Source organism: Myotis yumanensis, unplaced genomic scaffold (genome assembly GCF_028538775.1).
Source record: "Myotis yumanensis isolate MYYU_CA2020_CCGP unplaced genomic scaffold, mMyoYum1.0.hap1 SCAF_2, whole genome shotgun sequence".
NCBI classification, from domain to species: domain Eukaryota; kingdom Metazoa; phylum Chordata; class Mammalia; order Chiroptera; family Vespertilionidae; genus Myotis; species Myotis yumanensis.
The window spans coordinates 38,334,325-38,356,183 of NW_027223753.1; the positions used below are offsets into that span (position 1 = coordinate 38,334,325).

The window sequence follows — 21,859 nt, forward strand, 5'->3', positions numbered from 1 at the left end:
AGAGAATGGGGCCAGACGGAAGGAACTTGTTCAGGTCACCATGCTTATTAGGGTCTGTTCTGTGTGGCCTCAGAAGCTGAACTTGAATCAGAAGATAGAAAGCACAGAAAAGAGGATTTCAACTAATAGAAGGACAAACTCAAAAGACAGACCCGTTTTAAAATGGATTGGTTCCTTCAGGAGGTAGTGAGCTGCCTGTCTGCCAGAGGTGTGCACGTGGTTTAGGCCCTCCTTTTAGAAGAACAATCACTGCTGAGAGGAGTCCTGCTTTATTTTTTAAAATATATTTTTATTGACTTCAGAGAGGAAGGGAGAGGGAGAGAGAGATAGAAACATCAGTGATGACAGGGAATCATTGATCGGCTGCCTCCTGCACGCCCCACACTGGGGATTGAGCTTGTAACCTCGGCACGTTCCCTGACCGGGAATGGAACAGTGACCTCCTGGTTTATAGGTCAACACTCAACCACTGAGCCACACCAGCCGGGCAAGGAGTCCTGCTTTAGATGGAGAAGCTGGAAGAGGCGATGACTAAGGTTCTTTCCAACTCTGAGATTCTGGAGACCTGCAACTGAAAAGTCTCACCTGCTTTCCTTCACCACGCCTTGCTCACACTGGCTAAACAGGAGTGTCTAGCTGCCTGCGGTCTGTGCTACACGCAGAAGAAGGAGTGGGCAGGCGCACGAGGCATGATTTATCTTCATTACTCCCATCATGGGGTCATTAAGGCTTTTACTCTGCAGTGCTCCCCTAAGGAGCTCCTGCGCTTCAGTTGTGTGACACAGTTGTTGCCCCAGCTGCCCAGTGGTCAGGGGTGTTTGCAAGGCTCAAAATTGTAATTAAATAAAGATCAGCCACCCACTAGCCTCCCGCAACCAGCCAGAGTCACAGTCCTGGGGACACAAGGTCTGGCTTCAGCAGTGGCTTGCTGGAGAGGGGTGGCCAAGAACCAGGTCCTGAGGCCCAGGGACAGGCATACTCTCCTCCCCACTGGGCTGGGGAGAGGCCACTAATACAGGATGCGCAGGACTGGTGTGGAGGGGGAGGGTAGCCAGCTCTGCCAGCTAAAACCTTCCACAGCTTCCTGTTAGTCTCCACAAGTCTCCACTGCAGTCCACAAGGCCATGCATAACCTGCTGTGCAGGTCTAGCCTGTGAGCTCCCTGAAGGTAAGGGCAGGTCTGTTTTGTTCTCCAATGGAGCCCAGAGCTTGGCACTATGTTTGGCACTCAACCAGTGCTCGGTATGTGCTAGCTGAGTGAAAGAATGGAAGGCCTGTTGTCCTCTTAGACTTGATAGACGTAAACTGGGCAAGGAGGCAGCCCGGAAAGGGCAGAGGACACTGGCCCACAAGTCTGGAAGTGGGGCTCCAGTCTGAATCTGTCATCGGCTGTGGGCAGGGCCTCGAGGGCGGGGCCTCAGACGGAGAAGGCGCGGCGGCCCCGAGGCGCCCGGGCGACCTCCCCGTCGCGTTCCATGGTCTCGAAGAGCAGCCGCACCAGCGCCGGGCGCCCCTGGCTCACCAGGGCCCGCGCCAGCCCCAGCACCTCGCCCGTGTGCCCGCGCCACACGCGCTGCAGCTCCTGCCGCAGGCGCGCCGCCGGGTACTTGCCCTGGGCGCGGCGCAGCCACGCGTCCACCTCGCGGCCCAGCTCGCCGTCGCTCAGCTGCGCCTGGCTCCACTGCGCCAGCAGCGCCTCCAGCAGGCAGCCGAAGCCCTCGGGGTGGCTGCAGCCCGCGTCGTCCAGCTCCACCACGCGCTTGAAGCAGGCCGCCGCGTTGGCCTCCTCGCCCTTGATGCGGAGGCACTTGCCCCGCAGCAGCTGCAGCTCGGGCAACGTGGCGCCCAGCTCCAACTCGCCCGCCTTGGCCAGGAAGACCAGCGCCTGGTTCAGCGCCGCCTCATCCACCGCCAGCAGCTCCTGCATCGCGTCCACGCCCATGTAGTAGTAGACCTGGGTGGGGTGGTGGGGGTGAGCCTTTCAAATCCCCAGCCCACCCCAGCCCACCCCCACTCGCCCTGGCTGCTCCCCGCTTCCACCCTTATTCACCGCAAATTTTGGTCCCCCTTCCCTGGAAAAGGAGAGGCAGTATTCTGATTCCAGTTCCCGCCCTACCACTCTTGGCCACATAACCTTGAGCAAGGCAACGTGTGGGCCTAGTTTTCTCATGTCTAAAACATGATCTTGTCACCGTTTGGTAATCGTTCCCTGTGCACACTTCCCGAATGCTTGGAAAGAATCAGGCCTGTTCTCAACGATGTACGTGCATTCAGCCCTCCCCCGTAGGAGGCGGGTACTGTTACCAGGTAGGGCGACGTCCCCTACGACTCCCTGTGTCCTAGGATCCCAGGCCTGGCCTGGCAGAAAGTAAATCGGCCCTGAGTAAGCCATTGGCTGTGCAGCAAGCCGAGAGCTGCCTTACCTGGCCGATGTCCAGGTAGGTCTTGAGGCCTGGGCACACCTTGACCACTTCCTCGAGGTCGGCCTTGGCGCAGGCCAGGTGGTTCCTGTCGGGCATGCCTCCCAGCCCCATCTTGACCCGCTCCAGGTCGTGAAGGTAGGCTGTGATGTGGACCTGCCCAGAGAGTCCGCTCAGGAAGATGCTCTAAGCAAGGCCCCTCCCCCCTCCTTTCTACCCTAAATGAAGCCGGCCTTCTTCTCAGCAGCAACTCAGGGAGCAGAAAGCGCCGGAGGTGGGGCCCAGGAGTTCTAGGTTTCAATGCTGTGCCAACCCGGGCTAGCCACTCCCCCTTCTGAGCCTTAGTTTCCCTGTCTGTTCAATGATGAAGTAAGAGCCCTTCATTCATTCACTCATTCATTCAACATATATGTATTGAGTGCCCACCATATGCCAGGCCCTGTGTTAGGTGGTGGGGTGCAATGGTGATAAGACAGATGAGGCCCCTGCCCTGGTAGAACTTAACATTCTAGTAGGAAGATGATCATGAAGAAGTAAACAGCACCATTTCGAGTGATAAGTGCTATTAACGTCTAAGCTCGTGATGGGATCGAGGTCCCTGGGGAGAGCTCTGATTGGCCACCTCAGGCTGCCCCTGATCTACCCTACAGCCTTTCCCAAGCACCTCCCCTGCTCCAGGATGGTGCATTGGATGTTACCCACTTAGTCTTCTTACTACCGGGCCCGGAGTGATGAGTGGAGATGTCAGATTCCAACCCAGGACGGTCTGACTACACTGGGTACCAATCAAGAAGAGGCTGCAGGCCGTTGACCACGTAGGTTATTGTGGAACGGATGCTGCAGTGGGTGGGAGGGTCCTTTATTCTTTCACTCAACAGCTGTCCAGAACCTAAACCGTGTGCCTCCTAAGCTCCTTCCTACCAGGAAGGCTTCATTATCTTTGCGCTCTGGCAACAGGGTCTTGGCCCGGGGCCCCTGTTGTCTGATTCCTGAGGTAGGAGGAGGTGGAGTCAATGGGTGACTCACCTTGGCCCGCGTGCAGTACGCCTGCCAGTTGAGCTCCGGATCGCGTAGGATATCCAGGGCCATGTTGCAGGTGCCAATGGCCATATCCTGCTTTCCCAGGAAGTGGAAGATTTTGGCCAGGCGATTCAGGATCGGGGGTTGGTCCTTGGCAATCTCGATGGCCTGGGTAAAGGGAGGAGGGTAAGAGCAAACAATTTGTCTGTTGGCCTGCAAGAACTAGCTAAATAGTGCCTGACCTTCAGGAACCCCAACTCTGGACAGAGCCCCGTCGTCGCATTGCTTATTCCCCATAGCCACCTGCCAGGAAGCGCAGTCTCCTCATGGGGCCCAACACTTGGGGTACAGCTCATTGCCACTTAGCTCTCAAGAGCTCCACTCACTGCCATGCTCTCTGCCATGTTCAGGGGTCATGTCCAATGAACCTCTCCAGACCCCAAGCAAACCCCTTTTCCTCAAGACACATCCAGTGTGCTCCTCCCCATTTCTCAGGGCAGGAGGGCGGAGGGGCCAGAACCAGCCTCGACCTCCCTGTACCCAGCGCAGTGTTTCTAGCTCGGCCACAGCACTGAGCCCTTGTTGTTACTGATGGCTGCTGTGCGCGTTCTCTGCTGCCCCTGAGAGGGTGAGTTCCTGCAGGGCCGGGGCCCTGCTGGGCATCTCTTTGCCCCAGCGCAGAGTAGGTGCTCAAGGAGGGGTGAAGGCCGTGTTTTTGTTAAATTGGACATAACTCTCAGAACACTCATGAGCCAGTGCGAATGCTCTGTCCTAAGATCTCTCATCACGAAATTGCTCACCACCCACCAGCAAGCAACAGGGATGCGCCCTTGCAGGGCACGGTGCTGCGTGCACAGGCGAGTGATATCACAGGGCCAGCCTCCAGGGAAGACTTCAAAACTGAGCTGAGTGTAGAAACTGCCAAATACACAAGGTGCCAAGAATAAGGCTTGAACAGCACTTGGCAGTTCATAATGAACAGTTTTGTCCACTAACTCCTTTGAGTTTCTCAATCATCTAGAAGGCAGACGGACCACAGTTAACAGATAAGGAGGCTGGGAGATGGAAGTGACTTGCCTTAGGGTCACACGGCCTGTGGGCACAGCTGGCACTAGACCCTGGCTAAACGCATCCGCTTTCCACTAGGCCACTGCAGGTGGGAGGGACAGCGTGAACCAAGGCCCAAGGGGAAAAGCCTGAGGGTGTATCTGGGAAATGGTGACAAGCATAGAAGACAAAGCTGGACACAGGCTTGGGCCAGACCGGGTGTGGGCAGGGCCTGATTCTTCGGCAAAGAGGCTCGATGACAAGGGAGCACTTCTGTTTTGTTTGGGACGGAGAGAAAGGACTGGAGTGAGGGCACTTCCTGGTCGGGCACACAATGGGGGGTGGAAGTGGGGGGGTGACACCCAGAGAAGCAGAGGGTTCCAGAAGAGGAGGATGGGTGGTAGGGAGGTCCCAGTTTGGAGAGGGGGCGTGGCTGGGGCACATACCTTGCCGAAGCAGTCCAGGGGGTCGGTCCCCGAGTACCCGCAGTCGTGGACGCCCATGGGGGTGGTGGAGAAGGTGTGCTTCCTCTCCAGCAGCATCCCAAGGTAGCACCAGGCCAGGGCTGGGGGGAGAGGGGAGGGGGAGGGGTCTCTAGGAGGCAGCAGGGAGCAGAGAGGAGCCACGAGGAGGGAGGGGACCAGCTGCACCCAGGTGTCGGCTCCCAGGAAGACAAAGGGAGGGTCAGTGGCATGAAATCCCGAGGGCCACTCAGGGACCCACCGAGAGAAACAGGTGGGGAGAGGGGACGCGTGAGTGAATGGATGAACGCAGGGAGGTGCTAACCCGTGTTTACTGCATCCCTCAGGGGACCTCTGAGGGTGCACAGCCTCTCGGGCTGCAGCTCAGTTCTGGCCCCTGTTCTAGCCGCGTGGCCCTGTGAACAATGCCTGCACTGCTCTCCAGCACAGCCTCGTCCCCAGCCAGGACTCGGGCTGAGAGGCTGAGCGACGCCTCTGAACAGGTCCGAGACGCACCTGAACATGTGCGGTTGTAGTGACTTGGGATTGGTGTGCTCACCTGTGCAAGGTGAGTGAGCTCTCGAGATGAACAAGTGAATATATGAGACAGAGGGTGAGGGAGAGAAACAGAGTCCAAAAGAGGGAGGCAGTGCTGGGGGCGGGGGGGCAATGACAGAGACAGGCTGCTCTCCACCACCCCGCGCCCTACCTCGGTGCTGGGGGTCCGAGGACTTGAGGACTTGGCGGAGCAGGGCCAGTGTGCGGTTGAAGGCGGGCAGCCTCTTCTGCTCCTCTCTGCCCAGCTCCAGGAAGATGCCATCTAGCCTGTGGCCGAGGAAAGGATGCAGCTGGTTGGTACCCCCTCCAGGCTGTCCCCCAGGTGCTGTAAGTCCTCCCTTTCCCAGGCCACTGGCAGGGAGAGGGGCTTGGGGAGCCCTTGCCATGGAGATGGGCTCAGCCCCTTCTCCCCTGGGCTCCAGGCCACGCCTCCCCCCATCCTGTGCCCCCTTCCCAGCCTGACCTGATGAAAAGCGTTGCCATGGTGAAGTACCAGCCCCTTTTCTCCTCCATGGGGATCTGGGGAAGCAGAGAATGGCCGGTGCTGCTGTTATCGAAGTACTCAGGCTGCTGTTCATAGATTCCCACATTTTCCCTGAACCCCGAGAAGCAGCCAGTAGTACAAGGGCTTTGGCCTTAAACATTCTTGATCTAGTCCTGGCTCTGCCATTGACTGGCCGGGTGACCTTGGGCAAGTCACTTCCCGTCTCTGGCCACAGAGGATTTGACGAGATGGCCTGTGTGAATGCCCTGCAGGAGGAGCCCAGCACGGAGCCCGTGTGGGATACATTCCCTCCCCTCCTGGCTTGCTCTCCAAGCTGAGCTCCCCTCCCTGGCTCCCCACCTGTGCTCTGCATCCCCCCCCACCAGGGGCCCACACTCCACTGGTCACCTCTCCCCGCTGTCCACCTGCTCCCCCCCTTGGCACCCCCCTCAGCTCACACCTTCCTGAGAAAGCCTTGCTGAGTGAGCTCAGCTGAAGCCCAGGACCCCCCTGAACCATCTCCCATCGTTATTCTTGCCAACCTCGCCGTGCATTTAGACCGACTTGGGCACCAGATAAAATATTTATGCTGTTATTTATGGGAGTAGCTGTTCCTGCCTCGGGAAGGAATTTTAATGAAAACCAATAAAACCCCCAGTGCATATCAGCAGCTCTGCTCAGGCTCCAGCCCCTCCCTCTGCATTCATCTCCTGTCGATGAGCTCCAGGCTCCTTTCTGCACTCACCCCCACCACACTGCGGCTTCCTCAGCTCAGACCCCACCATCCCTCCCCTCTCCCCTATTCCCTCCCCCCCTACCCCGCTCTGACTCCTAGCAGCTGGGGTGAATGCATTCAGTGCAGCCAGCATTTCTGGGCATCTGTGGTGTGAGGCCCAGTGTTGGGTGTGGTGGGGATGTGGAACTGAAGGGAGCCGCACCCTGGCCCAGATGGGCTCGCAGCCTGGCCGGAAACAGACCCAGGCGTAAATAATGGGGCTTGACTGAGTGCCTGCCACGTGCCAGGATCCCGGTACCGATGACCTCAATCTCACAACACCTGGGTGTCATCCCATTTTACAGAGGAACATATTAAGGCTCAGAGGGGTGAAGTGCCTTGCTCACGTTCACACAGCATGCGGATGTCAAGGCTGGGATTTGAACCCCCTTGTTAGTCTCCAAAGCCCATGCTTCCCTCACCACAAGGCAGAGTTTGATCAAGGCCCTGAGAGGGATGCAGGCAAATATAGCAGGGTGGAGACAAAGTCCAGCAGAGGATGGGCTGTGGGGTGGGTTTTGAATGGCAGGGGTATTCCAGAGGGTGGGGCGGGAGACAAGGGCACTGATGGAGGGCTCAGCATGGAGCTGTGTGGGCAGCCTGGTGAGCTGGAGCATGGCCTGTGAGGTGTGCTGTGGGGAGCTAAAGCTCGCAAGTTACGTTGCAGCTGCTCCGGGGAGGCCATGGATGAGCTTGGAGGGAGGAAGAGAGGAAGGGAACCTCTGAGTCAGATCCCAGTGAGTGAACCAAGATCGACTACCAAGAGGAGGCCCCACTAATTGCATTTCTCAGCGGCTCCTCCCCAGGTATCTTCCTATGTGGCCCAGGCTGGGCCCTGGGGATAGGAGAGGAGAGAGGCAGGTCCTGCCTTTAGGAGTTCCTGGTCTGGCAGGAAAGTCAGAACCACAGACCCAGAGTAAAGGAACACCAGGGGTATGGGAGGAGGTACCCTACTAGACCCAGGGGTACCCCCAGGCTTCCAGAGGACGGCGAGCCAGAGCAGGGTTCCCAAGGACAAGTAGGAACCAACCCAGTGGGTACAATGTGAGGAGGCATTCCAGACGGAGGGGACAGCGTGTGCAAAAGCTGAGATGAGTGAGCAGGGTGTGTCGGGGGCTGCACACAGCCCCAGGAGGCTGGAAGGGGGAAGCGGGGGGGGGGGGGGGCGGAGGGGGTGAGCCAGCAGGGCTACCCCAGGAGGAGCCTCTGAGTGCCAGGCTTAGGACCTGGAGCTCATCCACAGGGCAGCAGGGAGCCATGGAAGGGGTTAGAGCCGGGGAGTGCCAAGACCCAACGTGTTTTTACATTCACCTTGGAGAGGAATCCGGTTCTGTATGAGGGAGTGTGTGTAGGGGCTTTAGCTGGAACAGGGCTGTCCGGAGGGGAGTGAGGCAGGTCTCAAGTGTTAAAGGGCATCCTTGAGAGCTCAGGGGGGAACAGTGGTCAAAGCCACAGCGGAGGTCAGCTGCTGGGTAACTTCCCTGCTGCACCTACACAGGACCTGGGATGTGGGACGGGAACTCGGACTCATGGAACAACACTGTGGGCCAAGCTGGCTGAAGACCTGGACTTCAGATCTGGTCCTGACCGCGGAAAGATTGAAGGCATGTGTGCCTCAAGCTCCCTGGCTGCTGGTAGGTGCGATCTCATGACCTCTGACCCCAGGCCAACTCCGAGGTTGGCCAAACTGAGTCATGGTAGGTAGAGACAGAACCTGCTCCCCCTCTCAGGCTCCTTATGAGGAGGTGTGGCCACAAGCGAGTGCAGGGATAGTAGACCTGGGGGCTGTAACACAAAGAGCAGAGGCCGGTGGCCGGTGGCTGGCACTGGGCTGGTGAGTTACACCTCGGGCTGTGTCTTTATCTGCAAAGGAGGATGATAATACCAGCCTCATAGGTATGTGAAGCAGCATCCAGCCTGGAGTACTCGCTCCGTTAATGTTTGCTTCCTTCCGTTCTCCTGGTTTGGGTTAAAGCTGAATGGAGTTGGGGTGTCTAGGAAGCCACTCCGCCCACTGTGGCCTATTTCAGTTCCCCACGGGGCAATGAGGCCTCAGGACCTGGAATCCACTCTCCATCCACTCTCCACACCCTGCTGTGCTCCTAGGCCTCAGATCCCCGAGGGTCCCAGGCACCTTTCTCGCCTCCACAGGTCCCCAGTGTGGGAGAGTAATGTGGTGTCCTCACGGCTCTCCCTGGCTCATAGCCATTCTCTTTTTTATTTTTTTTTATTTTTCGCTAAAAGTATTACAAAGGGTATTACATAAGTGTCCTTTTTCGCCCCCCACCCTTGACAAGCCCCTGCCCTCCCTTACCCCCCAGTGTCTTATGTCCATTAGTAATGGTTATATGGATGCATACAAGTCCTTCAGTTGATCTCTTACTCCCCTCCCTCCTGTCCCCCAACCCTCCCTGGCCTTCCCACTGCAGTCCGACAATCGGTTTGAGGCAGCTCTGCCACTGTATTTATTATTGTTCAAAAGTTTGTAATGGTCTTAATTATCCATGAAAGAGGAGATCATGTGGTATTTTTCCTTCATTGACTGGACATAGCCATTCTCTTGCTTGGTATTCAGGTTGCAACAAATTAAATTATGTCACATAGTACATGACAGAGCTGGGAGTTAAACTCATGCCTTCATAGTCCTAGCCTCAAGCCTTGTCCACAATACTCAATTATTTTGACCAACCTCCTTATTATATCTCTGAGGACACTGGGACCACAGAGGTGAAGCAACTTACCAAAGGTCACACAGAAGTTAGTGTCAGGGGTTAAAAATCCAGTGGTTTCACCACCATTCTGATATGCTCGAGTAACTCAAGAGCTTGGCTATGGTTTGAACTAAGCAAACAATACTACCACCTGGTGGCAGTATGCCTGAATTGCAGGGACAATTCAGTTTCCTCTCCTTCTCCTTCGACTAGAACAGCAGTTCTCAACCTGTGGGTCACGACCCCTTTGGGGGTCGAACAACCCTTTCACAGGGGTCGCCTAAGACTATCGGAAAACACATATATAATTACATATTATTTTTGTGATTAATCACTATGCTTTAATTATGTTCAATGTGTAACAACGAAAATACATCCTGCATATCAGATATTTACATTATGATTCACAACAGTAGCAAAATTACAGTTATGAAGTAGCAACAAAAATAATTTTATGGTTGGGGGTCACCACCACATGAGGAACTGTATTAAAGGGTCGCGGCATTAGGAAGGTTGAGAACCACTGGACTAGAAGACTGAAACTAATTTTCAGAAAAGTAGCTAGATGAGTGACATCTGTATGACATCGCGCACACAGTCCCTTTTTAGATTCCCGCTTAAGAGTTACATTTGCAGGAGGGCTTATGGGGTGGTAAATACGGAATGGAGTTAATTGTTTAAATGGATCTGATCTGAAACCTTGTTGTGCCCGAGGTTTAATCTTCTAGCTCCGTGATGAAGCTATTCTCTCTGCTGTGCAATTCTGGCCCTGAAATGGGCTGTCTCTTTAAAAATTCTTCTGGTTGTAACTGAAGCAGCAGCTGAAGCTGTTACCAGGGGCAACCTGGCAAGCCATCGTGCGTTAAATTAAATTAAACAGGCCTCTGACTGCTCCCTCCCTCCTGGAGGAGGGAAGGGCTGTTCCATCTCTCTCCCTGAGAATAAAGTTGCTGTGAAACCTCTTACGCTGCAAGGAATTCACTTCCAGAGTTGATGGCTCCCAGAGGCAAGATGTTTGCAGGCAGCCTGGGGGGGCGGGGGCTGCAAAGACCTCTGCCAGAAGGGCGTTTACTGAGGGCCTGCCTGGCGTGGGATCTGGGCAGGACGGCTCACCCTTTCTCCTGTTACATCCTTATCTCGAGCTGGGGCTTCTGGGGCCTATAAGAGGGGGCTGGCCAGTGTGTGAGTCAGCCCAGGCTTCAAGCTGGAGGGCTCTCAGATGTGGCTGCTCCTCGGGGCAGGTCTGTGGGAGGGGACTGGGCAAGGTGCCGGTGCCAGCCCTGAACCCGATTCGAAATCCTTAGACCCCCGTGCTAACCGAAGGTGGGAGTGAGGACTAGACCTCGGAGAGGGGTTCTCAGGACATCCCCCAGCTTCTCTGAGGCTCTCACTATTATTTCCCTCCTTTTAGAGATGGGGAAACCGAGCCTCAAAGAGGCAGAGGCTCTAGTATTTAAATAACCTGGTGCTCAGGCCAGGTCTCTCGGACGTCGAGTGAACGTTTCCCCAGAGCACCCAGCTGCAAGTGTTCATGCAATGCTTATCGTCTAAGAAGTGCACGCACACAGATGCCGCTCGAGCCTCAGCACACCCTGTGTGGAATGTAAAGTGGGTTGTCACTACCCTCTTAGCACAGATGGGAAAATGGAGGCGAGGTGATGTCCTTAAAGTCACACGGCCAGCAGGAAAGCCTGGACCGAAACCTAGGAGTGGTGCTTTTCTTGCCATGCTGATCACGGCAAGTTTTATGGAGCACTTGCTATGCACCAGGCACACGGTTTGCCTGTGTTAACGCTTCCCGCCCCCTCCAGATTCACCTATGAGGTAGAGACTTATTATCCTGATTTTATAGATGAAGCGCAGAGTGGCCCAGCTAGAAGGTAGCAGAGCTGGGAACTTGGCAGCTTAGCCCCAGAGTCCCTGCACCCAACTACCCTAGACTAGTGGTTCTCAAAGTGTGATCCCGGGACCCACAGCATCAGCATCACCTGGGAATTGATAGAAGTCCAGATTCCTGACTCACGAAATCAGAGACTCTGAGGGGTGGGGCCTAGCAACCCACGTTTTAACAGGCCCTTGTGGGAGAAACCGTACTGCACTGCAGGGAGCCCGGTGAGAAAGGGCTGGCTGGTGGGTCTTTTGAAAATGAGCCAAAGGATCAGAAGTTGTAACCCTCAGGAAAGCCTGAAGATCCTGCAGTTGGGTGGGTCAGTGACAGCGGTGGGTGGTTTGGGTGAACCTGCAGAGACTAGTAGGATGAGGATAAGCTATTACAGAGCAGGTTTGTGTTAACTCAGGGATGCAAGGATGGATCTTAGCCATTCTATTTACTTTGAAAGGTGAACCCCCCCCCCCCAAAGAAGAAAATGCAGGGGGCTAGGCTATTTCAAAGATCTCAATAGAAGATCTGTTAGTATACCAATGGCTTACGATTCTATGGGCATCTGAATAGGCTAGCCAGGGACCTTGTTGGTTCTTAAGGAAAATATTCGCCTTGCACTTTGAACTTTGCCCCTGATGACTGCTGTACTCTACATTTGCCAGTTAGTTCCTGACAGCTGACTCATGTTCTCCCAGGGAAGGGGCAATGAGCAGGGAAGGGAGTGAACATTTCTGAGCATGGACTATCCACTGGGCATGTAGTGCGTCGTGGCCCTCGATCCTCGCAGCAGCCCGAGGTGCCAGGCATCCTTCTCCTTTGACAGGTGAGGATGCAGAGGCTGAGAAAAAGCCTCGGACCAGCCCAGCCCCACAGCCCGGGACAGGGCAGAAGTGTCCGGATCCAGTTCAGACCTGCCTCCCTCCAATGTCCCTGTTCTCCCCACCTCAGCAGGCCAACCCCGTGGAAGCTGACACTGCAGAAAGAAAAGGCACAGCAAGGTGGCCGGACTCAGGAGCGTGTTCTGCCTGCACAACTGGAAAGTCCTCTGTGAGGACACAGCAGCCTCCCTGGTCTGCACACCGAGCCCTGCCCCCGCCCCACCCCACCTGGGTCTTCTCTGCCACCTGCAGGGCGTGCGCAGAAAGGCAGCGCAAGGGGCTTCTCCTCTCCAGCGGGTGTGGGGAGTAAACAGAGGGATGGGACTGGAGGCCACCTCTGCTTAGAAAGGCTGCTGGCTCAGCCTGGGCCTCAGCTTCTGCCTCTACGAACTGGGATGATCCACCTGGCCTGCCTGAGCCACAGGGGTGGCGGTGTGGTCCGTGTGACGGGTGGAGGGGATTTGAAGGATGGGTGCTATGCCATGGAAGTAAGTCACTGGTGCCTCCCTGTCTTGTGTTCCCTGGAGGGTTCTGTGTGAATCTCAAGATCCAATCAGGTCAACCGCAGCTCCCTGTTGTCACCCTTTCTGGTCCTACCCAGGTCTGCCCTGCAAACCCAGGCCCTGTGGGTCACCTTTGCTTTGCACTGGTCCCCAGACTTGCAGACTGCCTTGAGCCACTACTCTATTCCACTGTCTCCAGAGAAAAGGGATCCCGTCTAGTCCTGAGTTCAAATCCAGCTCTGGCACCGGTAGAGGCTGGGTGGGTCTAAGAAGTGCCTCGCCCTCAGTCGTAACGGTAGTGATGCCTGCATTCTCAGCTCCTCCCATAGGTCCCACAGGTGCTGTGTGTGCCCTTAAGTGACTTTATCTTTTCTCCTGTGAAAGAGGCAGTTGGGCCCGATGATGCTAAAGGCTTTGGCTCTGGGTCCTGTATCAAATGAAGAGGGGAGACCCAGTTCTCAAACTTTGCCAGGTAAGCAGGGAGAGAAGCCAGCAGCAAACTCAGAATGTGCTAATATGCACATGTGAGTGACACCAAGGCCATCAGAGGGATGGAGCTAGCGCCTCAGGAAAGCTGTCCCTTCGCCTGGGCTTTATGTCCCAGAGACTTGAATCTACTTCTTTCTCCTTGCTCATCTGTAGAATGGAGTTAATACCAGTTCTGATTTCCCAGCATTTCTGGGGCCGAGTGAGCTAATCTATGAAAAGCACATGAGTGCACAGTACCTAGCTCATCAGCCAGCAGTCATTTATCTCCTTTCCTAGTTGAACCAAATCAAACCACTTAGATTTGTGGAGTGTGTGTGCGCGTGCGTGCGCACTGGGGACCTCGGGATTGCTGACTGGCTGTGACCTTGGCCTTCCTGCTAGGTCCCCACCCGCTGGGTGTGGAGATGGGGAATGTCCACACCTTTGTTTGTGAGGCCAGCCTGCCAGCACCGCCTGCCTCCCCACCCGCCCCTGCTGGCCAGGTGGAATCTGGTACAATGGGTCGCCTTGGGCAAGTTACTTCCACCTCTGAGCCTGTTATGTCCTTGGTACAGTAAGGAATCACAATACTCAGCTGGCAGAGTGTCTGTGAGGTTTGAATAAAAATCAAATGCAACAGTGAATGTGAACTTCTGAGCTCCGTGCCTGGGCACAGGCTGGGGCAGAGGGCACCCACTGCAGGGCAGGCCTCCCTGAGCTGTGTGGAGGGGTGGAGAACCTGCAGCACCGCACGTGTGCATGTGTAAACTACGGGGAAAGGGAAGAAACTCAAGTAGGTGAGTTAGCTTGGGACGGGGATATTCTTTAAGAATTATGAGTTTGAGTCATCTTATTTATAAAAAAAAAATAGGGATTTTAAGCCTTAAAATTCAGTTATTCAACGACATTAAACTTAACAGTAGTCACAAACTCCTTCTGGGTGCCCAGCTCTGTGCTAGACAGTCGTTGGTGGGGGAAGATAGAGGGAGACACAGGGTTCCCCTCTAGGGGGCAGATCCCTGGAGATAAGCTGGAGGCTGGGAATGGCTCTGCTAACAGCAACAGCAAAGTGCGGTGGGGCCAGAGGGTGGGCAGGGAAATAGGCTGGGTCCCTAATTCGATTTGCATCTGCCTGGAGCCTTTCATGTTCTCTCACTTCATCCACACAGAAACCCTGTGAGACCGATGTTAGAATCCCACTTTGCAGATAAGGAAACTGAGGCTTAGAGAGGTGAAATGATTTGCTGATGGAGACAGAATTTTAACTTGGTCTAATTCCAAAATATTCTTAATACCCACTCAACCTTGAGATTTGCCACCAAGAATCGATCTGTGACTGTGTGTGTGTGTGTGTGTGTGTGTGTGTGTAAGGGGGATGGGAGGAGGGGAGGAATGACAGATAAAAGCAATCTGCCTGATCATATTTTTGTAATTTGAGAAAGAAGAAAGGGGATGAAGAGCTGGGAAAGGACGTCATAAACACTCACCCACACACACACAAACACTCCGCTTATTTTTGGATTATGGGCCAAATTATCAGCTTTTATAATGTTTTCTTTTGTAATTTTATTAGCAGACTAGAGGCCCGGTGCACGAAAATTTGTGCACTGCGGGGGGGGGGGGGGGGCGGGGGGGAGGGGTGTCCCTCAGCCTGGCCTGCGCCCTCTTGCAGTCTGGGAGCCCTTGGGGGATGTCCACCTGCCAGCTTAGGCCTGCTCCCCAGGGGATCGGGCCTAAGATGGCTTAGGCCTGCTCCCTAAGCCACAGATGAACATCCTTAGTGTTGCTGAGGAGGCAGGAGAGGCTCCCACCATCGCCACTGCGCTTGCAGCCGTCAGCCCGGCTTGTGGCTGAGTGGAGCTCCCCTGTGCAAGCACACTGACCACCAGGGGACAGCTCCTGAGTTGAGCATCTGCCCCCTGGTGGTCAGTGTGTGCCATAGTGACTGGTCGTTCCTGGCAGTTCCTCCATTAGGGCCAATTTGCATATTACCCTTTTATTATATAGGATGAGCAGCTGTTCATTGGTTCTTCAGCTGCTGCTCTTCATCCTTTGAATGGCAGGGGCTCCTCCTTCCTGGGACAGTCCCACCCCATTAGGATGGAGTCTCTTTGAGCCACAGCGCTGGTGGGTCAGACCATCAGCTGCTCACCCAGCTGTGCTGTGGTGGGTAGCGATCCTCTCAACTGGGTCCCACAACTGCTGCTCTGCAGTCCCATCTCCTCCCTTGGCCCCAACTCTGACTTCATCTCTGCCCTCATCCTTCCAGACCCCCCTAATGATACAGGGAAACCCACCTTTTCTCCCTCAACACTTCATCCACCCTAGATTCCCAGTGGTTTTCAAGGGGTCACCCTCACCACCCACCAGCCATCTGCACGGCACTCATCACCCCCCCACTTCTCTGACTTCTCCAGAAAGAGCAGAGCGTTTGAAGTCAGGCAGAATGAGGTGGATTCAACTGCCACTTACAGTGACCTGGCGCAAGTTACTTAGCCTGGCTGTGCCTCAGTTCCCACATCTGTAAAATGGGATCGGGGGTTCTTGTGAGGACTGCCTAGGACAGTGATGGCGAACCTTTTGAGCTCGGCGTGCCAGCATTTTGAAAAACCCTAACCTAACTCTGGTGCTGTGTCACATATAGAAATTTTTTGATATTTGCAACCATAGTAAAACAAAGACTTATATTTTTGATAATTATTTTATATATTTAAATGCTACTTAACAAAGAAAAAATCAACCAAAAAAATGAGTTCGCGTGTTACCTCTGACACGCGTGTCATAAGTTCGCCTTCACTGGCCTAGGATAAAGTCTGGAAGGCACCCACAAAAGATATTCATAAATATTACTGTGCGAAGTTGTGTGTGGGAGGAAAGAAGGCTTCAAGGGGGAGGTGACATTTGAGCTGGGTCTTCATGGATGGAGTCTGGTTTCTAGGCAGAGGGCACCATAGCTGTGCAGGGCGGTATGAAATAGCACCGTGTGTTTGGAGAAGGATAAGTAGTTTAAACTTGCTGGTAAGTAGGTTACAGGGGAGTAGGAGGAACTGTGGCAAAGAGGGGGGTGGGGCCCAGATTCCAGGGAGCGGGCAGTCGTTCTTCAGGGCCGTTCGGTGCTCCTCCCCCTGAAGCTCTGGCTGCCCCTTTCTGGGCCTAACCCCTGCTCCAGTGTGGGTGTCACCAAAGCCCTGGGGCTCTGCAGGCTCCCCCAGGCCCTCTGCTAGGCATGCCCTCACCTCCTCCCTGCCAGTCAGCCCACTCCTGCCTGTTCCCAGCCGCCCTCAGCCACTGGAGCCGAGAGGGAGTGCTCCTCCTGACGCAGGCACTGCCCTCCATCCCCAGGACCCGGACTCTCAGGGCACTGCTGACTCCGACACTGGTCCCATGTCCCAGAGTCCCCGTCCCTTGTCAACCAGGGGGCCTACTTTTGGTTCAGAAAGTATGGTCTTTGGTGTACAGCACGTGGAGATGACTGTCACCCGGCACAGGCCATGAACGCCTGTGACCTCAGCCAGTCATAGGTACTTGTCCCTTTGGCTCCTGCTCCCAGAGGATGGGCCCAGGCAAGTCTAGTTAATGAAGAAATATCTCCACCCTTTATCCGTGAGCTGCTTAAAGACAGGGCCTGGCAGGCAGCAGGTGCTCAGCCATGTTAAGATGCTGTGTATGTGCCTCTCACACATGCCCAGAATTGACCAGTTTATGCACTTTCACCTGACGATTCACTCGGATAACCAGTAAACCGAGATCACTATTGTTTAATGTTCATGAAGCAGCCACTGAGGCCAGAGACGAAAGTGACAGCAAAATAATGAGAGCTGGGGGCTCCACCCCAACCCCCCTTCCTCTGACTATAATGGAGTCACCGTCATGATGCTGACTGTAGCTATTTCTTGAGCACCTACTCTGTGCCAGCTACTTTACAAGCATGACCTCTTCTAATCCCCGGATGATGAAATGGGGAGCTCCAAACCCCCAACTTTCTCCTGGGATTTGTTGGGGGGAACTGACCACAGCCCCTCTGTCCAGACCTGGGGAGCAGCGGCTGGGCCAGGCCTGAGGACACAGCACACAGGCTGGTGGCCACCTCCCACCTATGCAATCAACTCTCTCCCTGGGGCACTGGACAATGCCCTGCATGACACTCTCTCCTCTGGGAGGTCCCTCACTAGGTAGGTGGCCCCACCAGGGAGAGAGGAGCCAGCCTCCATTCCATCCCTACCCCTAAACCTCTGCCTTCCTGCTCCCCTCCTCCAGGAAGCCTTCCCCAGGAGCCCCTTCCGGAGAGCAGGAGGGGACCTTGGAGACACTCCCCCCGCCCCGCCTCCCTTTCACAGATGGGGAAACCACAGCCCAGGCAGGAGGAGGCCTCCTGGCTCCCAGCCCAGGGCGTAGGCCCCACTCTGCTGCTAAGACCACACTCAACACAAACATGCTGGCCATGCCTTCCCACTGAGGGCAGCTGTCACTCAGGGCCTCGGGCTTTAAAACAGGAGACCTGGGCCCTGTTGGCCCCTCGCGTGGCCACAGCTGCACCCAGTGTGGGGCGGAGGTGACCCCCTCAGGCCGGGAGAGGCAGGGGCTGTCTGTGATCCTGCAGGCTCTATTCCAGGTGCTTCCCAAATATCAGCTCTTAGCTATGACATCAGCCAGATGAGAATGCCCCCATTTAACAGATGAGGAAGCCAAGGACCTCAGGACCATTATATCCCCATTTTACAGAGGGAAACAAGTCCAGGGACGCTAAGGACGGATGGAGGTGAGAGAGCATGGGGGAGCTGGGATTTGGACCGGACCCCCTGACTGAGTACCAACTTCATCTCCACCCTGTACTGCTCAAGTTAAACCCCCATCCTTCACCCTGCACCCCCTGAGGCCTGGACTCCACATTTCCTCTCTGAAGCCAAGAGCTTTGGTGGAAAAGGCTCTAAGGGGTTTCACAGAGGCTTTGTGAGTGGAGCCTGTGTGAAGGTGTGTTGTTATCTAAATATCACAAATCTAAACCATAATAAAATATCATTGTTATCAGTTCAACTCTGCCCGTGCTGTGCCTTCACAGAAAAATCATGATACCTCTCTGAACTGAGGTCCCCTCCTCTGTAGGAAGGAGGACAAGGCCTCTACTCGCTGGTCATCCAAAGCAGGCTGCCTCTGAGATGGCGCCCAGGGATCCCTACCTCCTGATATTTGTGCCCCGTGGAATCCCCTCCTTCCTGTGTGGACTAGACCTACCGACTCGCTTCTACTGAGCAGAATGTAGTAAAAATGATGGCTGTCCACATGCCAAGGATTTGAGGGAGGCCTCTGGCTGCAGCCAGTGAGGAACTGAATCCTGTCAATAGCCATCGGAACGAGCTTGGAAGGAGAGTGAGCAAACCTTCAGATGAGACCACAGCCCAGGTGCACCCAGCTAAGCCACCAAACCCTGCGATAATGCATGCTTCTTGCTTTAAGCTGCTAAGTTTCGGAGGTTACTAGTGTTTGTTATGCAGCAATAGGTAACTAGTATACCTAGTATTTGTCTATTTAGTGCCAGGCCTTATGCTGCACCTACATTCATTCAAGATACATTTAGTGAGTCCACTGTGTACCAGGCATGGGGTGTACCAGGCATGGGGTGTACGTACGGTGGTAAGCCAGGCAAATGTCCTCACTCTCAAAGACCTGAAGGTTGAGCTGGAGAGACTGACTTGTAAATGGACGGCGTGAGCAGTGCTATGGGAGCCCAGGGAGGCACCGACCCAGCCTGGAGGAGTGAGTGGAGGGATGTCTGAGACTGTGAAGAACCTTCCAGACAAAGGTGAGCAGAAAGGCACCTCGGAAAGAGGCTGAGAGAGTGACAACGTGGGTGCAAGGAGACCTGGCTCAGGGGGGGCCAGGGGAAGCAGACCACAGGAACAGCCTGGCTGGGAGGGGCCGTGGCAAAGGGGGCTGTGATCACGCAGGGCCTCCCATGCCCACCGCAGAGCCTGGGACTTGTCTGCCAGGTAGTGGGAGTCACTGGTGGTTGTAAGCAGCTGAGGAGCATAGGTAGCAAGATTGAGAACATGAACTGGCTGCAGGTGGAGGATGAGGCAGAAGGTCAAACCAGAGGGCAGGAACCCAGGCAGGATGATGGACCGGTTCAGGCAGGGACTGATGGAGGCTGGGCTGGCGGAGGGAGGCTGGAGAGGAGCGGACAGACCTCAGAGATACGAGGAGGCAGAACGGACAGGATTTGAGGTTTGAATGGGTGGGGATGGGGGTGAAGGGGAGAGAGGAGGTAAGAATGCTGCCCAAGTGTCTGGCGCGGTGTCCCCGGGGTGCCTTTTCTTTGGGTGGGTGTGCACAGGCAGGTGGACAGTTAGTTGTTGGAAGGGGGGGGGGGGGGGCATAGGACGAGAGGGATGAGTTAGTCAAGTGGAGTTTGTGGTGCTGCCAGAATAAAAATCTACGGCAGCTGCCCCACTAGGGAGAGGGCCCGCCCCTGGCCCAGCGGAGAAAAGTTACAGAGCTGGTCTGGGCCCCACGGGCGATGCTGAGAGGAGAGGGACATTGGAAAGGTTCTCTGGAAGCCAAGGGGCCAGGGTTTGCGTTGTCTAGGCCCTAGACTCTAGGAGGTTGCGGGAACAGCCTTGCGGACTTTGGGGACCACAACCTCAGCCCCCCCAGCCCGGGGAGGAGTCACCCACCTGCTGCCCGTAGCTCAGCGCCTTGTCGTAGAGCGTGATGCCCGCCGCCAGCACCCGCGCGCGCTCCTCCGGGCTGGCGCAGCCCACGTCGAAGCCATGGGCATAGCCCTGCTCCGCCAGGCAGCGCGCGGCGCGGACGTGGGAGTCCCGGTCCGCCTCGGAGTCGGCATCAGCCGCCAGGCCCATGAGGTCCGCCAGTCTCCCGGCGCAAGCCTCTTCCTCTTCCTCCTGCCCCAGCCGCCCGTACACGTGCGCCAGGTTGGCCCAGGCGTTGAGGTTGTCCGGATCCTCACCGGCCACCTGGAGGAAGCTCTCGCGGGCCTCGTCCAACTCCTCCAGGTAGAAGGCAAAGGTGCCCAGGAGGTGGCGCACCGCCGAGCGCCGCGGGGCGGCCGCCAGCGCCAGCTCCTGCCGCAGGCCTTCCCGCTGCAGCTTCAGGTCCCGGGCGCGCTGAGACGCCGGCGAGCGCGGCTCAAAGTTCAGCTGCATCTCCAGGTGGAAGTGGCCCGGGAGGTAGTCCAGGTCGTCGATGAGGGCGTCCAGATCCTCGGCCACGGCCTCGGGGTCCGCCATGTCTGCCCCGCTGCTCCCCGGACCCGGCCCTTGCGCCGGAGGCTGCGGAAGGCAGTGGATGGGGCGCCCCGCGAGCCGGCCTGGCGCGGGGAGCTGCAGGTCAGCGCGCGGCGGCGCAGGGCGCGGCCACCTCCGGGTCCCGGGGCGCCTCCCGCCCGTGGGTAGGTCCCTGTGGGCGTTTCCGTTTTCGCCACTCAGGTGCACAACCAGGTGTGCCAGACAAACAGGTGCATTGCCAAATGCGGGCGCGCAAAGCCCGGTGCACGGCCAAGGCGCGTTTTCACTCTCTGTGCGGAGGAAACCGAGGCTCAGGAGGGAAAGGAGATGCCGAGGTCGCAGAACTGAGTCACACTCAACCAGGCCTGGAACCCAGCCAGGCTCTTCCTCCGTGGGCACTGCTCCACCCTCGCTGACTGGCAGAGTCAGGACTGGCCCTTCCGGCCACCTGCACCAGCCCCCTCACCCCTGCTGCGGTCCCATCACCACCATAGCTCCTCAGTGTTAGTTCTTCCTCTGAACAGAGCCCGCCACCTCCCTCCCTCCCGCTCCTCCGTTGGCCTTATTTACCAGGCTTCTCCACGTGGATTTCCCTGCTTTCTCTGCGCGCAGCTGGCCCCATTGCAAAGACGAAGGGGCTCCATGTGCTGGTTCTCCATTGCCGTTGTGCGACCTGCATCATCTCACACTGCAGACTTCCCTCGTCTGACATGAGGTGACTTCCCCTCCCCCAGGGGCAGGGTAGATCTCAAGGGTAGACCTGGTAAGTGTCACTCTGGATATCTGCCAGCTCCCACTCCTTGCCCTTGGTCCCAGCCCATCCAGCACTGGACCCGTGGCCTTGTAAGGCGGGGGTGGGCTCCCTACCCTCCAGGAGGCTGGGTCGTCACCACCATCCCGGCTGCAAGGCTGTTTGTCCTCCAATGCTTGGCTCTTGAGGCAAGTCTGTCCCTTTTCACTGAGGCTGGGCTCCCGAGACCCTGCTGCTTCAACTTTTTGAAAAATAGAGCAGCATCTTCAAAAGCAGAAATAGAGCCTATTAGTAAACTTGGAAAAAATATTTGACTTGAACAATTAAAAAAGTAAATTAAAACAATATTCTGTTGCTATTTTTCATCTGTAATTTTAATTTAATAATTTTTTTGTTGCCAGAACCGGTTTGGCTCAGTGGATAGAGCGTCGGCCTGCGGACTCTGGGGTCCCGGGTTCGATTCCGGTCAAGGGCATGTACCTTGGTTGCCGGCACATCCCCAGTGGGGGGCGTGCAGGAGGCAGCTGATCCGATGTTTCTCTCTCATCGATGTTTCTGGCTCTCTATCCCTCTCCCTTCCTCTCTGTAAAAAATCAATAAAATATATTTTTTAAAAAAAATAATAATTTTTTTGTTAATCCTCATCTAGGGATAGTTTTT

The 21,859-nt window shown here is 55.7% G+C and overlaps 2 protein-coding genes across 5 annotated transcripts in view; one reads left to right on the top strand and one right to left on the bottom strand.

Moving 5' to 3' along the window:
• Positions 1–20,786, bottom strand: TTC22 (tetratricopeptide repeat domain 22). The gene is made up of 7 exons (XM_070405203.1): positions 19,879–20,786; positions 5,970–6,025; positions 5,658–5,773; positions 4,934–5,052; positions 3,447–3,608; positions 2,424–2,576; positions 1–1,954 (listed from the first exon to the last, which is right to left on the bottom strand). Exons 1-7 carry the CDS (start codon positions 20,449–20,451, stop codon positions 1,418–1,420), a joined length of 1,716 nt encoding a protein of 571 aa, XP_070261304.1. The 5' UTR covers positions 20,452–20,786; the 3' UTR covers positions 1–1,417.
• CIMAP2 (ciliary microtubule associated protein 2) overlaps positions 18,986–21,859 on the top strand; it is a 24,484-nt gene continuing 21,610 nt past the window's right edge. For 3 of the 4 annotated variants that reach the window (XM_070405205.1, XM_070405204.1, XM_070405206.1), the window contains exons 1-2: positions 18,986–19,007; positions 20,650–21,211. The gene's annotated coding sequence lies outside the window, so the exon portion shown is untranslated. Of the gene's footprint in view, positions 19,008–20,649; positions 21,212–21,859 lie in introns of those variants that run through there. The other variant, XM_070405207.1, reaches the window with a different exon arrangement.